The 18,332-nt window shown below is 38.0% G+C and overlaps 2 protein-coding genes and 1 long non-coding RNA gene across 3 annotated transcripts; 2 read left to right on the plus strand and 1 right to left on the minus strand.

Annotated features, from left to right (window-relative positions):
• Nucleotides 1-2,901: 2,901 nt before the first annotated feature.
• On the minus strand, nt 2,902-5,453 carry LOC5573802 (sphingosine-1-phosphate phosphatase 1). The gene is made up of 5 exons (XM_001661004.2): nt 4,830-5,453; nt 4,613-4,766; nt 4,458-4,554; nt 4,225-4,397; nt 2,902-4,170 (listed from the first exon to the last, which is right to left on the minus strand). The coding sequence occupies exons 1-5, from the start codon at nt 5,260-5,262 to the stop codon at nt 3,753-3,755; spliced, it is 1,275 nt and encodes a 424-aa protein (XP_001661054.1). The 5' UTR covers nt 5,263-5,453; the 3' UTR covers nt 2,902-3,752.
• Nucleotides 5,454-7,556: 2,103 nt separating this feature from the next.
• Nucleotides 7,557-8,644, plus strand: LOC110676708. The gene is made up of 2 exons (XR_002500641.1): nt 7,557-7,643; nt 7,710-8,644. It is a non-coding gene; the product is annotated as an uncharacterized LOC110676708 (long non-coding RNA).
• Nucleotides 8,645-15,536: 6,892 nt separating this feature from the next.
• Nucleotides 15,537-17,707, plus strand: LOC5573803 (CCR4-NOT transcription complex subunit 10). The gene is made up of 2 exons (XM_001661003.2): nt 15,537-15,803; nt 15,865-17,707. Exons 1-2 carry the CDS (start codon nt 15,718-15,720, stop codon nt 17,657-17,659), a joined length of 1,881 nt encoding a protein of 626 aa, XP_001661053.1. The 5' UTR covers nt 15,537-15,717; the 3' UTR covers nt 17,660-17,707.
• The last annotated feature ends 625 nt before the right edge of the window (nt 17,708-18,332 follow it).

The following is an 18,332-nucleotide window of genomic DNA, read 5'->3' on the forward strand; positions in this document are numbered from 1 at the left end:
AAACGATCCCCAATTATGAGATAATTTTCGTATCTCTGCGCAGTTTCATCCAAATCGGAATGGTACATGTCAGATTTCAGCATTTTATGGACGATTTCGCGTGGAACCGCTCAACATAAAAAGCCTTTGAAGTGAAATTTTATGCCAGAAAAATGTGCATACATTTGAAATAACTATAGTCTTGTGTTTAGATTTATCAGCAGCTTTGGAAAACTGCTCCAAACACTGAGGTTTTTATAACAGTTTATTTTGAATACAATACTTTTCAATTTTTCAGCATTTGGACATTTCGCGACTGCGGAGACGTTGATATTTTTTCCTTTTCCTTGTCAGCTATGGGGTTGCATGTTATTCCAGAAGAAATTTCAAAAAAATATGCAGTTTGGCGAAATCGCCCCGACTACCTCTACACACTTGAATTATTTTACCGTGTAATCCGTGAATTTCACCGTAATTTCAACAGCTGATCAGTTCGGTAAAATAAAACACCGTAATTCCGTCGAAATTCAACGGATTGCGGTGAAATTTTACCGAAAACTGTAAAAATTTACCGTACTCCGTTAATTTATTTCACCGAAATTTTCAGCTGTTGGGATTACGTTGAATTTCACGGATTCCTGTAAAATAATTTAAGTCTGTATATTCGTATTCTGCATTGTTCATACAATAACAAATGTTTATGGACCTTTGTTTTGGACAAACTTTTCCTCCCACCATGAATGACCACGTGGTTTCTGAACGGCCGCTAGTTTCCCTGTAAGTGGGCTTTCCCGATATTCCGGTTGTTTGCGAAACGTATTTATGCATGAAAATACTTCCTCAGATAAATATTCAGCTGTGAAGACCAATATAGCATGTTTTACTTGTTTGTTGTTCTGTAAATAGCAGTGCGCGGAATAAGGGACTTATGAAAAATGACGTGCCCTAATGCCGCGCAATACTTTTTGGGATAAATCTCAATAATTATGCTAATATTTGATAAGATTTCATAGAAGCATCATGAAACACATCTGAAGCAAGTAGTTTCATAGAATATTGCATAAATAACAAAACATTTTCAATATAGAAATCACGTTTGTTTGTGTCCTACAGTCTTAGCACGGACGCTAAGGAAATTGAAAAAATGGCGTCTTCTCAGACGGGCCTCCACTGATTATTTTTTTATGCCGCGAAAAATTGCTCTATTTGCTTTTATTTGTTATTCAAACTTATTCTAAATCAAAGTAGCATCAAATGGCGTTAAAAGTTGCTGCAGTATTGATGTGTATTTTCATATTTAAATAATTTTGTATAAAATGCGCGAAATTAGGCAATGCGCTGAATTAGGGCACTTTACGGTATCATTTTTCAGAATAATTAAGAGTGGGATGCTCATATAGATGCTCTATGCGGAAGAATTTTTGGTAGCTTACGCCACCTGGAACAAACTGGCAGTATGTTAACCACACAAGTGAAACTACGTTTGTTCAAATCTCTTTTATTACCTCATTTTATGTATGGCTTAGAACTATTCTTCAATGCTTCCTTGAGAGCGCTCGAATGACTTAGGATTGCTTTAAATTGCTGCGTACGTTGGATCTTCAATTTGTCTTCCTAGGGGCGATCCATTAATTACGTAAGACAATTTTGGCGGTTTTTAGACCCCCCCCCCCATAGTAAGATTTTTTGTATGTAAATTAAAAATAATTTGTATGGCGCGTAAGGGGTCATGCACAAATTACGTCACGCTCCAAGGGGGGGGGAGGTGGTCAAGCCAAGCGTGACAAGCCTTTCAAATTTTCAGGGGACTCATACAAAAAACGTGACAAAGGGGGGGGGGGGAGGTGGTCGAAAAAGTCGAAATTTAGCGTGACATAATTTGTGTACCATCCCTAAGAAATCTCAAACTCCCCCTCCTTCCATAAACCTAATTAATGGACGACCCCCTACGCAAGTGTCACTCACCTTGAGCCAGAAATACTTGGATGTGGATTCTACGTTTTATTCAAAATAAGAACAACCACAACATTCTTTAAATTAATTAATACCAAAACACCTCGTTTCTTGTTTGACAAATTACAGCCATTTCATAGCACTCGCGTAAATAACTTTGTTATACCGCAATATTGCTTCGCATTATGGGGCTTCATTCTTCGTTCGTGGTATTGTATATTGGAATCAGCTTCCAACTTATGTTAAATCCTGTACCACAGATAACAGATGTTTATGCCAGAACAAAAATCTTCTGAAAACTTGTGTAAATATTCAAACTAAAATACGTTGGAAACACTAGCACCGCCACATAACGTATTGCTGCAATCAGTGGTGAATATAAGTATCTTGAAATGTTTCATAATCACCACAGACATCACCATGGGAACTTAGCGATAACAGCGCCACCACGATGTTGCTACTTGTGTTGCCACTTAAAATCACCATTATTTGTCTTACACAGTTTTACAATCGGACATAAACATCTGTTATCTGTGCCTGTACCAATATTAAAGAGTTCCGCAGGCAGTGCATACACCATCATAGTAGAAGGAATTAAGTAGTTTTTTAAGCAGTTGAATAGTAAAAGATCGATAAAGTATTATTGAATTCCGATTGCTACAATTTAAAAGGTTGTACCTTACTTAGCAAGTATTTGCCAAATAAATAAATAAATGCTAAACTCTCACATTTTTGTAAACTATGGACTGATCAAGGTTTTTTGAAAATCCTTGGGACATTTTGTTCCCTTAATGACTGCCTAGCTTAGGGTCGATTTCTTCATCCCCGCATAGGTCTTAAACCTAGTTTAATCAGAAGGGTAAACGTGGTTTACGGCTTAAGCGAAGGTGGAGAAATTAGTCCCTAGGCTCCTAGATATGTTACTTTGCATTTGGCTGTGATATCGGAATCAAAATTTTAACACAGACATTTATTCTACTAAATGGAAGTTTAGTTTTAATTTGTTCCTCTGTACATTCGCCAGAGTAAATTGTTGTTGTAATCCATGCGTATTGTTTCTTTTTAGCAGTTTTTTGAATAGGGGTCATGCATAAATTATGCCACTCCTCATATGTTAAGAATCGTTCAAAATACTAATGTTCACTAATAAAAACTTGACAAAGGTGTTACAGTTGGGATAATTTATGCATGACGCCTAGTTGTACGATAAGGCCTATTTTCTATGCGTCGGTATCTTAACATGCAAAAGTCCTAGACTGGTTTGAAACATATGCTTGGCAATTCCGGTTGCAACTTCTCAAAGCGCGTAATTCCAAGTCAGTCTAAAAGTTTTTGAATTCGTCTAACTCACTGTATCGGTTGTAGTTGTAGTTCGTCGCATTCATGGACTAGAATGTTGTATTTCGTAGAAAATATGATATTCTACTGAAAACACAACCCACTTTTGAGATTATGCATACGAGGAAGATTTGAGACCTGTTTCTCGATATTGGTACAAAGTGCACAAGTGCGTCGCTTAATGTCTTAAAGCAGATGCGTGATGAAGTTAAAAAGTGGAGTCAACTAGTTGTTTGAGAAAGGCGTAACGAGAGTTGGAAATACTACGAGAAAGATAATTCGATTAAATATAATGATTAGATTCATTGTCAAGCCCTAGGCCACTAAGTGGAGTTAGACATTTGTGAAGGATGTCTACCAGATGACAAAAACCAGATTCACACCAAAAACTCAGAACATGGTGAAAGGTATTCTATAAAGCTACGACGTAAAGGAATGTTATATTTTCTGACTGGAGGGTACCAAGTACCAACATTCCAAGCTCAGATCTCGGTGTAGAAATCCGGACGACCTATTCGCAGTAGCTTGAACACATTCGGCAGTAAGTATTGCGTGTTGAAACCAATCATACCGCAGGTGAAGAACTTGTACGACAGCTCGACGATGATTTTGTTCTTATTCTGCAAGGTGTTTTCCGATTGACGAAGCTCGTTTTTGTCCCGCCCCAAAAGGAAGCACACAAACGCATAGGAAAGGGACTTCCCGAAGGCACGCGTGGCCACAACGCAGCAAAGACCCAAGACGGTCCGAAGCAGCAGCATTCCCAGCATGGCATACGATGGCCAAATGATTTCGTACGGGGGTGGATTGGCCGGAGGCTGGAAATCACCCAGAATGTAATGCAACCATGCTCCGATTTCCAGTCCGGCGCAAACGCTTACCGTCAGGGCGGTGTCTCCTCTGGAAGAAATAGGCGGTGTGATAAGTATTGAATCAATCACCTGAAGATCTTACCTCGTGGGTGTCCAAATTCCAGAATCCGGGTAGAACACAATCAGCAGAACGGAAATGGCCAGAACCGGGATAGGCGACCACTTACTGGTAACTATCATGTAATCCAATTTGTCCACAATCGGGATCAGCGGAATCATAAGAGTTACAACCAATGCCAAACCGGCAATGATGTCCTGAAATACGTTAAATAAGGATTATTACAATTATCTAATTACTGCTAACTTTATAACTACCAGCACGCTGTGCATTCCCAAGTAAACTCTGCTGACGCAAATGACTGCGCACCACACCAACGCAAATGCCAAACCCGCTGGCAATGAATAGATGTATCTGAAATGGCCATTACGTTTAGAACATCCTCAAAAAACATTTCTGTATCGCTGTCTACCTCTCATAAGTGTAGATTAGCACCGAAAAGGGAATCGCCACCGAAACCATTGCATGCGTCGAGGGCATTCCGTATTCCAGGGCCCACTTCTTCTGCAATCTGCTTACGGGAAATCCTGGCCGGGGCCACCGAATGACGTCCTTCATGCTTTGTCCTAAAATAAATCGAATTTAAATTCAGACCTTAATCTCCAACCAGATCCAACACCGTCCCTTACCTACGTACATAACAGCCGACCAGACCATGATGACTCTCCGTCCCACAGCGCTATCGATATTCCAGAACCAAAAAGGAATAAACGTTGCGTAGAAGATTTCATCGCCCAGCTCCGTTCCGATGATGAACAGATAATACCAAAACTTATTCGTAATCCGATACGGCTTTGGATCTTCTTTTCCCGCGTCAATACGAGGAGACTTCTCGGAGTCGTTTCCGCCGCTACTGCTGCCGCTGCTGTCCTCATCGTAATTCGTCTTCAAATCCCCATTAACCATCGTCTTCCTGGACACGGAATCCTCACGAACAGGGCCAACCCCGTTGCCGGTAGACGGATCGATTTTTTCATCCCGCTGCAGATATTCGATGCCGAAGAACTGTTGAACTTTGACCACCAGTTCGGGGCTTTTCAAGTACTCGATGAGGGCGGACATCACTACTCTTTTCTTCTATGCGTCGAGCATTGATCGTACTTTACGCTGCACGACCGGAAATTGTTTTAATATTGTTTTATCGAGCCATCATCTTCTGGAAACGAAAAACTTCAGCTAACTCAGCAGAAAGGACGGAAAACAGCAATCAAAACAGCGCTGAGGGAGGTCATCGACAGTTGAACATGACAGTTTGCTGCGCTGAGGCATCGGTCACGCAGGTCGAATGATATGATGATGCCGTGCCTCATTAGAGTGGTACGGACGTCTCAGGTACGGACTAAAGAAACTATAAGCAAAGAAGCGAAATGTTCCAATTGGAATTCCGAGTTTACTGTCAATGTCATTCCAATCGAGCAGGAGACTTGTCAAACACTTTTTCACACAAGCTGAAAACGGCTCACACAAAAATGTTACCGCCCACGAAAATTTTGCTTCTTCTGAAGTAGTATATATATTTTCTGAATACATGAGTGTCGGTTGCAATTTTCATGCTTTGCATGAAGAATGCTCTACTCATTACATTGGTTTTCCATACATTCAGCCAATTCTTCATTCATTACCCAAACCTATGAAAATTCAACACATCAAAACTGTGACTCACTTTTAGCGTGGGAATCAACATTGGCAGTGCTGCGTAATAGATTTGGCATAGTTGCTAGCTGATTTATTTTGATTTTTGAATATGATCAGATTTCGTCTCTTTATAATTTAGACTCTTTAGTACGGACAAAATCGAAATAATTTAATAAATATTTCAATGCTGACCAGATGAAAACTTTTTATCATTCAGTGAATGAAATAATCCAATAACCCGCATAAATCCAAACCTTAGGAAAACATCATCACATAGGTCTATTTTCCATGTTTCACCATATCCATAATGGTACATTCGACCGTAAGAGGACCATTCCCGCACGGGAAAAATAAACTATTTTAGCTGACTACGCCCATTCTTAAAACTACCATGGAAATTCAGACCAATTTACTGTAAATTTTAATGTTTACGGTACACCCCACCGCATTACTAGAACATTTGACAGACACAATTTACAACAATCTGATTCCAGCTATAGACATGGCAAAATCAAGCGCATTTCTGGTCTGCTGAAAATTGCCGGTGCGACCGCTTAAGTTAACCCCCTAAAATGGTAGTTTTTACCGCACAATAGACCATTTCCGTCAGATCTTACCCCCTATTTTTATATTTTTCTTCGAAAGACGATTATTTTTAATGATTATTGACGCTTTCAGATTTAATTTATATGCTCTCCTGATTTTATTATAATATTTTTTAAACTTGAGAATTCATCACATTTTGAGTAGTGCGGCACAGTTGTTTCAACCCTGTGGGTAAACAAAGTGGAGATTTTTCCACAACTTTTAATCTCACCCCTGCGTTAAGCGTTTGTAGACCTAACGAAATGTCAATTTCAAATCAAGCACACGACGACCCGACAACTTCGTAGAAATCTAAGACTCATAACGGATAGCAATTACCGTTCGATATCTGCTGCTTATGTGGTCAAACTGTTCCGCAACCATATGGCCAATGGAGTATGCATATACTTCCCCGTTTTACCACTCCTAGATCTCCCCGAAATATCCTCCACGACCATAACAAATAACCCCTTCATCTTCCCGCCGGAAACCTCTGCCGTGCTCCGCGATAGTCTGCTGGGGTTCTGCTCCCCCAACGACCCTGTGCCCGGCAGCAAACTGGGGACGAAGATTTTATCGTCCGTCAGCATACTGTTTAGATTGATGCATTCCAATGGAAGCTGCAATAGGGTCCTAAAGGCCTGTCCCAATTTCAATGCCAAACGCTTAAGTTTTGGCCAAAAACACAAGTTTACTCAATTTTTTAAAGTTTTTCTTTTGTTTAAGTCCAAAAAACATTTGTTTAGATTTTGCCATACTTCTTGGCTTAAACTTAAATTTTGGGTGTATTTTACTTTCCGTGTCTCTTGCGAAATGTCAGATTGGAACAACCCCAGTGTTAAAACTAAAAGCCCTGTGGTGTTTTTGTCGATTATGCAAACGTCAAACATGATCAAAAGTGTCAAAGTTTATTTATGGACCCAATTTTTAAATTAAAGTTTAAATATGATTTAGCCGTTATTTAAGCGGGAAAAATTGCTAAAATAGTTGCAGTAACATCATAGACTTAAAGAGTAAGACCTTGGACTGTCGAAGAAACGCCTTTCAATTTGGGGGACCAGTCGGGTACCCAGTAAAAACATTTTCAGTGTAGTTTTACTTCAGTGCACTTCGAGTTGTCTCTTTGACGTTTATATTTTTGACGGTTCGTTGTCAAACTTCAAATATGTTTTGTTATTGTTTTATTTTTGTTTTCTCGTTTTTATTTTAACAGACGGAAAAATGTAAGTATTTTATGGACTTTCTTTATTAAATTCACTAATAATTAATCCGATTTGTTTTAATTACAGGCCGAAATCTACCCAACTCGTTCCTGGTGAAGCAAGACATGCCAAGGTCAAAATCCAGGACAAGGATGGAATCGTGCCAGATCAGCAGTAGCGTTTGAATTTAGTCGGCAAGCAGCTTGAAAGTGGCCGCACCATGTCCGGCTGTTGTCGGCGCAGTATGAAGTTAGAATCAGTCTCTCGACAATGTTGCATTTTTCTCAGAATCTATGCGAGAAACCAAACTTTGGAAGTGGTGCTTTCGATTCGCATCCAGAAGCACCCTACTTCCGAAGTAAGGTATCTTGCATGGATACAGAGACAAATCCATTTTCGGCGAAATGTATTTTCTAACGATTGACCGAACATACAACACAACATCCAGAAGGAGTCCACCCTCCACTTAGTGCTGCGCCTCCGCGGTGGTGTCAAGAAGCGCAGGAAGTTCTTCTCCACCTCCACCACAAAATCAAGCACCGCAGGAAGAAGGTCAAACGCGTCGTCCTCAAGTACTACAAGGTCGACGAAAACGGCTAGATCCAACGTTTGCGTCGTGAGTGCACCATCGAGACCTGCTGTGCCGGAGTCTTCATTGCCACCCACGAAGATCATCACTACTGCGGCAAGCGCCATCTGAGACTGGTTTATTCCAAGCAGGAGGAAAAGTAAATTATGGCAAGCCATCGCCTTCGGGTGCTTTTTGCATTTACTAAGTAGGGAAAAAGCACTAATTTTTGACCTACAAGAAATCTGTGCCAATTTTCGGATTTTTATACAAAGTAGATCAAAATCGAAAATTGGGTCTAAAATTGGTGCTTTTCCACTAGCAACACCCGTGAGGATCTACTCCAATGTTTAAGGATTACGAAAAATAACGGGGTTCGATCCACCACTTAAAAGCTTGATACGGCTTCACATTGCGTATTGACACCTAAAATAAAGAGAATCCAACAATGGTAGTAATCTGCTTGCATTGAGTCCTGATGCCACATTTTAGAGGATCCAGAGAAACCATCAGAGACTATTTCACAGGTTTTTCATAAATTTCTTCTCAGATTCATCGGAGGAAAAGTCTCAGGAATTGAGCTAGTAATTGCGTTAGGTTTCTCCTAGCAAACTTACTAGGATTTCTACAGTGATTCGCGAATGTTATTTCAAGGGATGTTTGGAATAAAATGACCAGACGTCCCGCATTTTGACCATTTGTTCCGCGCCAAAAAGTGGAAATGTCCCGCTTTTCACTTGAATCATCAAAATGTCCCATATTTTCAGAGCTATTATTATTATTCCCTATTTTTTATACTCAACGGTTGTCAATTAGAGAAAATGGAGAAAAAAATAAATATGAAAGTATTATCGTACCTGACATACGATATACGAATGCGAGAATGGCAACTTTGGCAAAGAAAGCTCTCAGTTAAAAAATGTAGAAGTGCTCATAAGAACACTAAGCTGAGAAGCAGGCTCTGTCCCAGAGGGAAGAAGAAGAAGAACAACAACAACAACATTATATGAAATCAACCTTGTCCAAGACTTTTGAAACAACTATTTACGTTAGTAAACCGCTGCTTTGTAAAATATTTGAGCTCCATTCAAAATCCTTTTCTTTTTTAATCTTAACTAAAGTTGCACTATTTACGTCATATTTCCCATTGTAGATCATTGGTGTGTACAATTCTTTCATGCTGTTATTGAAAGTATGTGAAATTTTGTCCCGCTTTGGAGCAAAATACATCTGATCACTTTAGCTTAGAAGGATTTTTTTCAGAATTTGCTTTAGGAAATCCTTGAGCACTTGAACGCTTCTACCTCCAGTAGATTCACAGAGACTGTCTCAGGATTTTCTTCAGATATTTTCAACCTTGAAGTTCCTTCTTTCTAGATATTCTACACAGGTTTGTTTCAAACTTCCTAAGAAATTAGTTTATGTATTTATTCATGTCTTAATAAATTAATTTATAAACAAACAAATTAAACGTTAAAAAAATAGTTAAAAATCAACGTTTTAACGACTTGGAAAACATTGTTTTAGTTTTATTCATATTTTCTGTTAGAGCTTATTTCTTTAAAAAAAACATATGTTCGTTTTGGCACATATCACATTAAAACAAGATATTTATTCCGTGAATAATGCTTTCAATGTTGCAGAAGATCTCCACCCAATCATTTCATCGATTTGTTTTGATATATCAAAGCTCAACTTGATGGAAAAACCTGGACAACAAACTCGAGTATTATCGAAATTGTTCTACCATTAAATTTTCTTAATAACTCAATAATTTGATGGAATATATTTTATTAGTATTTAATTAAAACATCACATTTAAATAATTAATCGATAACTAGCTTATTCTTATTTTTATTTTATTTATTGGATAATAACATAAATAAAATCAAGAAGCTTTTGAATGAAATAAATAAATATGATGCGATTTATTGCAATTAGTTTCGGCCTAGTCTTAGGTGAAATTCATCCATGTTTTGGGATAATAGTTAATTATAACATTTTATTTGCATTTAAAAAGATCTGCTAAACCTGATAGAGAGGAGACAGCTGGCTTAGATTGCGACCTCCCAAAAGTCAAGGGAACCCGTCACCAACTGTCACTGGAAAACCGTACATTCGAAGGGCAGGCGTTAAAAACCTTCGACGGCTGGGACAATATTTTCACTGTAAAACTAAAATTTTTATTTAATAAATATTAAAAACACAACAATTTCCCTAACTTTTTCAATGTTATGCTTCAAATTTATTTTATTTATTATTCTTACTAAAATAATTTCCTATAATATATAACTTAATAAATATTTTTTCAAATGACTAGGTATTTTGAAATTCTTGAACATATAATGAATTATTTTTTTATTTATTATGCAATATTTGACCCCAAAATACTCACTTAATCCTTGATCAAATATCTTATAAGAATGTATTCCTAAAATAATGGTCACTTTACTACTCCTATAGAAGAAATCAATGGTATAAATCATATACTTCCAGAAAAAAAAAATCTAAAATTATAATATAATAAAGACTAATGTTTTTTTTTCAATAATAAGGTAAACAAATTATTTCAGGATTAAACAATAATAATCAATTTAATAAACTTCCCTCAATATTAGCATATTATAAAAAAAAATCTAAAAGATTTAGTTTATCCCTGATCATTTAATATATTTAATGAAGTTCTATTGAAATCTCTTGTTATACAGTGAAACCTCCATGAGTCGATGTTCCATGACTCGATATCGACTCATGGAACCATACTAAAAATAAAATTTCATGGTTACTATGATGATCCCCTCAAACGGCTTCCCAAGGCATTTGTTTCCACGACTCGATATTTCCATGAGTCGATGATCCCTTAAGATATCGACTCATGGAGGTTTAACTGTTGAATAATGAACTAATCGAAAAGAATAACAAACAGTTAACTCTGTAGACAAAAATAGAAAAGAAATACAATACTGACCCGATTTTGTCTGCCCCCGATTTTGTCAGCTTTTTGACCCGATTTTGGCTTTGCTTTGTAGCCACGGACTCTAATCACTCGGCTAAGGAAGGCCCAGAAACATACTGGGTGCATTAAGGGCCCATTCACAAATTTCATAACGCTGAAGGGGGTGGGTGGGTGTCCCGAAGATGTTACAGCTCATACAAAAATTGAAAAATATTCATACAAAATGCGTTACAAGGGGGTGGGTGGGTGCCTAAAATGGACATTTTTAGCGTTATTAAATTTTTTGAATAAACTCTAAAGAGATTTTTTAAAGTACTCGTCCAGGATTAAAATTCTTCTTCCCTCTTGAACTCGTCTAGAACTTCATCTACTTTAACTTCTTGTAATATTCTTTCGGACTTTTTCCAGTAATATTTCGAAACAATCCTTTAAAATTTGATCCTAATGTTTTATTGGGATTCTGTTTTGAATAAATCCATGAGCACTTGAAATATTTTTTTCAAAATTACATTTTGTTGAAACTTTCTTAGAATATTTTTCAAAGAGTTTGGTCTTCGACTTATAAAACATCTTTTAATAGTTTCAGAATTCTTCTCAAAACTGTCTTAGAGATTCCTTGAGAAATTCCTTAAATTTCACTTCTGAATTTTTAGCAAAATTGCTAAGATCATTAAAGGATTCTTACATGAATCATCTTACGAGATTTTTCCATAATTCGACGAGGAATTAAGAGTTTATGCATTTATTCATCCCATAGGCATATGCATAATTTCAGATATTCATTCACCACTTCATCAAATGTCATTTATAAATACCACTAAGAACACAAAAAAACCAAAACTAAAGACTTTAAATATAACATTTTGGTTTTCATACTTCATACTAACAACATATTAGGGTAGGGTGGGGCAAGATGAGCACCTTAAGGATAAACCTATTTTACTGAATGTGGTCATTATTTTTTATTGCAAATGACATGGAACATTTTATAAAAACATGTTTTCTATCACCCATAAACATAACGGGTTCAAAAAAAGGAAAATTTGATTGAATAAAATGACTAAACAAGATAGATGTTTTTCAGGTGGCTTAAATACACTGCGGGGCAAGATGAGCACCCCTGCGGGGCAAGAAGGGCACTCTCTTAAATTGCATTTTTTTAATTATCAGTAAGTTATCATTGATAAGCATCGTATATTTTACATCAAACTATGCATTTCAAAGTTTGTGTAGAAAATTGTTGAATCCATTCTCAGTTAGAAGATATAAATGCATTATTTGTTTTATTTCACTAGAAATAGAAGAAAAAGATGAGAAAGGACTATATAACGACTCAATTTTATGAATACAAGCTAATCAGCAAATGTAATAGAGCTAAGGCAACTAGTCCAAGCATTGCTCAGCATATTTTAATGATTTCCAAATAATGTTCCTATTTCCATAAGGGGTGCTCATCTTGCCCCGACTTATAAAAATAACTTAAACCAAGTAAAGCACTGTAACAATTTTTTTTTTTTCTTTATATACTAAAAGACTCTCCAAATAGTTTGAAATGTTGGCTGAGAATCAGAAATTTGGTCCAAATATTGTTAGACGTCAAAATTCTTATTGTGTTTTGGTCATTTGTTATAAGAAAATGCAATATTTTCACAAATTTTGATAATTTATCCATATTTTCAAATTCTTATTATTTCTAATAATTTTTATCAATCATGGCATTTGGATTAACTTCAATTCAACAGTGTATGACGTTATTTTAATAAAATTCATTCAAATAGTCTCATAATTGAGGGGTGCTCATCTTGCCCCGTCCCCCCCTACATTTCATTTGCCGTAGCAGTTCAGATTTTTTACAGGTGAGTTGATTTCACCTGCTTATAAGAGAGAAAAAAATAACGTTTTCAATTTATTTAGGCCTAACTTAACCTAAACATATAACGCATTAATCGTGGCAATAGAAGATTGCAACGATTTTTGCTTGAACTTATTAATGATTTTATTCGACATTTGTTCCAATGTTTCAACATTGGATATTCTATGTAACTCATTGATACTGTACCAGGGACAATGCTTCAGAATCATTTTCAAAATTTTATTTTGAATTCTCTGCAGAGCTTTCTTCCTGGTATTACAACAGCTAGTCCATATCGGTACAGCATACAACATGGCTGTTCTTAAGACAAAGTTGATTTTCTATTAATAGGGGATAGAGACATTTTACATATTCATTACATTTGGCTTGAATGCCCTCAATGTGATTTTTGAAAGTTAAATTCTTATCTATTATTATTATTTATCTTTATTTGAGTGACTTTTCGCCCTTGGCGAGTTCACCACTTCATTCTTATCTAGCATGAGCCCTAGATACTTAACTTCATTTGACCAATTTATTGGAACCCCTCTCATCGTGACAACATGTCTACTTGAAGGTTTCAAAAAAAGAGCTTTTGGTTTATGTGGGAATATTATTAATTGAGTTTTGGAAGCATTAGGAGAAATTTTCCATTTTTACAAGTATGAAGAAAAAATATCCAAACTTTTTTGCAATCGACTACAGATGACACGCAGGCTTCGTCCTTTGGCGGAGAGGAATGTGTCATCCGCAAACAAAGATTTTTGACATCCCTGAGGTAACTCAGGTAAGTCAGATGTAAAAATATTGTATAATATTGGTCCCAAAATGTTGCCTTGAGGAACACCAGCTCTTACAGGAAGTCTTCAGGTGACTTATAGTCACTTGAGAGACCTTTCGAGACGACTTTGAACAAACGTTTAGTTTTATCGTCATAAGTAAAAAAAGGTTTCAATTTTTTTTTTAATGGAGTTCAAGATCTCCTGCCTAAATCCCCCAAATTCGGAACAACTGACAACGATAGGCGGCACTCTTTGCTTCCTCACTTGAATCAAAGAGCCTGGGCTAGAGGCTGCTTCGATTTTGTGTTCGGAAAATTTGTCTAGAGCATCGAACTGATTGCTTATTTCGATATATTTATTCATTTCACCCTTGGCAGAAAGTTTGCATTCCGGGGAAACGTCCTTTCTTCCATTCTTGCCACATTTAGTGACAGTTTTAAATCCCACTTTTTTGGAAGGAAGTTGTGAATTCAGAGATTCGTCCTTCCTTTTGTTAGTTGTTGATACCATGTTTAGTTAAAAAATGAAAGAAGACGTGACCTTCGAGAGGTTTTTTCCCAAGACGGTGTCCAAGAAGGATTACCACCGCTAGCTTTCGCCAACGGGTCCAACGAAAAATCGAAGGCACGGGTCCAAACAAGGATCGTAAAGGGATCAATAGAAGAAAAAGTAGTACTGAAAAGTACTGTTTTATTACTTTAGGTAGTTTTAAAAAAAATTCCAAGAGCAGAGAGAATTCGTGTACGCACAGCGCAAAGGTACGATGCGTACTGATAACCGACTGATAACATTCTTATTATCGCTCGCCTTCGTACCAGCTATCCGCCATTTTACGGTGCACGTTGACCACTTCCGTGATGTCCAGATCCAGTTCGTCCGGTTGCAGTGCCTTGATAGGGATGGATGCCCGGATAAAAACGTATCATTCAGTAAATGGAATAAACCATTAATGTACAATATAACGTATTGGATACAATACAGCGTATTGTAATTGAATGTCGAAGCAATATTATTCATGTTTGGATATACAATTCAAAAACAATATAATATATTGTAACAGAACATTGTATTGTTTTTAATTGGTTTTATACCTTACAATTTTGGTCAAATTCCTATTTTCGCGTAAAACAACTGTTGCTTTTTTCTATGTAGCTTTGCTGAAAGAAATAAACAAAACAAGTTCAAAAAGCAAGAAATGTTGGGTGGAAAATATTCAAAAAGTCAAAATAAGTAGTTTTTTAGAAGTCACTTGACATTAGCTGACATGCAACCATGATACAGTTTGTTGAATTGTTTTTGTATTGTACAACAATACACGAATTGCTTATCAAGACAATACATGAACAATATATCATATTGTGTTTTCAAAATATTTGTATGAGAAAATATCTATATTTGTATTGTTACGATACTTAACCACCCATACATTATATTGCAAAAATCTCATATACCATACAGTGAACTGTTGAAAACAATATATTGTACTGTAATTGTATTGTCATTTCACAAAATACTGTATTGTATTTCCAATATATTGAATGGTACTGTTTCAATACGTTATATTGTTTTTGTATTGTATTTTTTATCCGGGTGTACCTCTATTGGTGGTTCTGATGGTGGCAAACCGCGCGACGACTGGAAGGTCAAGCGAAAATTTTACGATTTTAACTAGAGATTTTTTTCAGTGTGGGATGGAAGCGAATTTTGGGCACAAAGCTGTATTCGTCCTATTCGAAACGATACCCGTGTTAAAAACAGACCAATTTGACAGTTTTCGTAATAATCAAAACATTACACGCACGATTTATCCTTTCTGTGTGATATTTCTGCCTATTTTTCGATATTTGGACAAAGTTTTACATTGTTATCTAGCTAAATATTCGTTTTAACGAGAAATAGATGCATTGAACTTGTGAAGCGTATTTCAAGATCAAACAATGTCCGACCCAGCAGTGGAAAACAAACCGAAAATTTCCGACCAGGAGCACGAGTTGGAAATAGTGGCTTTCAATGAATTTCAAAAGTACAGTATAGCTTAGTAATTTCTGTACTGATTAGTGTACTTAAATGGTGCTTTCTTACAGGGCGGATTACGCATCCTGTCTGCAAACATTGCTCAAATTGCAGAAAACGCAGGACGCCAATCCGAAGGTCGTTCACAACCGGGCGGTGGCAGAGTTCTATTTGAGCGATTTGCGGAAGTACGAACAATTCCGGAAGACGATGGTCCAAATCACGGAACTGGTGGGCGAGATTCAGCACTCGGTGGAGGTGAAACAGCCGGAACTGGCCGCGGCCTACGTCAACCAAGCGATGATCCTGTACCATTTTAGGCAACCGTTGGCCGCGTTGAAGATAATGATGGCCGTGATGGGACACTTTGAACAGCTGGATGATTATCTGCTTCGAAAAGCCGGGATATTTACGGTGCACTTGCTGTTGGACACGAATCAACCGAGGAAGGCCAATGTATTGCTGGGGATGTTGCAGACACGGTTGAGCATCCGGGTGCAGGAGATTCTGAACCCGGACGACGAGGAGGAGAAGGTTGTGGACAACGAAAGCCGGAAGGATATATCGGAGATTCAGTTCGAGGAGTTTAGGAAAGAGTTCCGGCTGATTCTGATTCGATCGAATCTGCTGAACGGGAAGAAACATTTCACGATCCCTTGCGAAGAGACGTCGGAGTATTCGATTCTCAAAGGGCACCAGTACTATCTGGGAAACGATTATCAAATGGCAGCGAAGGAACTGTCGAAGAGGTTTGTCAACGAACCGAACAAAGTGCCTTCGCATGGGGAAGATCAGAATACGTGTTTGGCCAACAATATGGGGCTGATTCATTTTGCGGTGAAGCATTACGCTCTGGCAGCTCGATTCTTCCAGCAGGCATTGCTCTTTGATCAATCTGCTACGGAAAAGGTCGAAGGGTCACCTTTGTATTGTGTAGGAGCGACAAAGCGACCGGAGATTCTGTACAATCACGGAATCACGCTCCTTCATTTGCAAAAGCCCAAAGAAGCTTTCGAATGTCTGTTGGTGGTATTGAATTCGTACCACAATAATCCCAGGCTTTGGTTGCGATTGGCGGAATGTTGCATAATGGCCCATCAGCAAATGCAAAAGGAGCAGATGAAGAACGTAACGACGGTTTTGCAGCACCGGAAGCATCTGCAGAAGCGACCGTTCAATTGTGAAGAAGAGTCGGCAGCTATTCCGAGTACTTCGTTGGAATTTGCTTCTCTGTGCCTTCGGAACGCAGTCACGTTAATTGATTATCACACGAAGGAAATGACCAGACAGCTGGAAGCTACTTCAAAACCAGCTTCGTGGGACAAAGTGTACGAAGGCGTACCCTGCAGCCCATCGCAACCCTTGAAACCGGCGAGCTTAGAAAAGCTTCGCATAGCAACCCTTAGTGCCTACAGTTACGTCCAGCTGTGCCTAGGCGAATACACAATGGCCCTAAAATACGCACAGGAAACGCTCACCATCGAAGATCTCCCAGAAACTCATCAGACACTTGCCTCGATGTATTGCGCCGAAGCATTGATCATGATGGATCGCATCCCGGAAGCGCTAGTCTATTTGGACCCCAAGCGAATGCAGGACTTCAAGGGGGAAGATTTCACCACCCGAGGATCGCCCAACTGGAGCATGAACACGCTGGAAGCGGCCCAGTCCGTGATGCACTACAATCTGGCAGTGACCCTGTTTACCATGGGCGATTACGAGAAGGGCAAAATTTGCATGAGCGCTTGCACCCATCCGGTTGTGGTGCCGCACCTGAAGATGCTCAAAATGTACTACGAGCTGGTGTTCGGGAACGTGGAGAAGGTCAAAATGATGGCGCGGTACGATGCGGGGAATTTGGTTTGAAATCAGATTGCGATTGTAGTTATTGTAAATAAAGTTGTATAATTCATACGACGGTGTTTCAAAGTTCCACAAGTCCGAAGACCTTTTCAGAACTGAAAACGAAAAGTGGTACGAAAAATAGTTACTTTCGTGATCCGGTTTAAGGAAATGAGCCTCTAAATTCTTTTGTTCTTTTGACTTTTACTGTGTACAGGGACTTTCATTAAAAAGTAAGAGGTTGTTTCCGAGATTCGACCGCCAAGTTGACGTTGGATAACGTTAGCTTTTTATATTTCCTGACTTGAGTCCGTCACGAACTTATGAAAGATTTCTTCTTATAAAAATCCAATCAATTTCCATACTATTTGTTGCATGTCAATTCTGACGTATTATGGACATTGTGTGTTATTATTTGGTTAATTCGGTTACCACTTCAACACCGATAGAATCGGTCGATGGAAGAAGAAGTATGAGCGGTAAGGGAAATACCCATAGGGGGCAAAACGCGCCACCCTCGATTTGGACGAACGATGTGTTTTAGAAAAAGTAAGGTCAAATGGTCCAAAATGCCACTTTATGGATTTGCGTCGTTTTCTCCTAATGAGATCCACATTTTAACGCCATTCGAAGTCTTAACAGTAACTTTACAATATTTGCTAGCAACCATCATGAAAACATTTTCCCAATTTGAGTT

Source organism: Aedes aegypti, chromosome 2 (assembly GCF_002204515.2).
Source record: "Aedes aegypti strain LVP_AGWG chromosome 2, AaegL5.0 Primary Assembly, whole genome shotgun sequence".
In the NCBI taxonomy this organism is placed as follows: domain Eukaryota; kingdom Metazoa; phylum Arthropoda; class Insecta; order Diptera; family Culicidae; genus Aedes; species Aedes aegypti.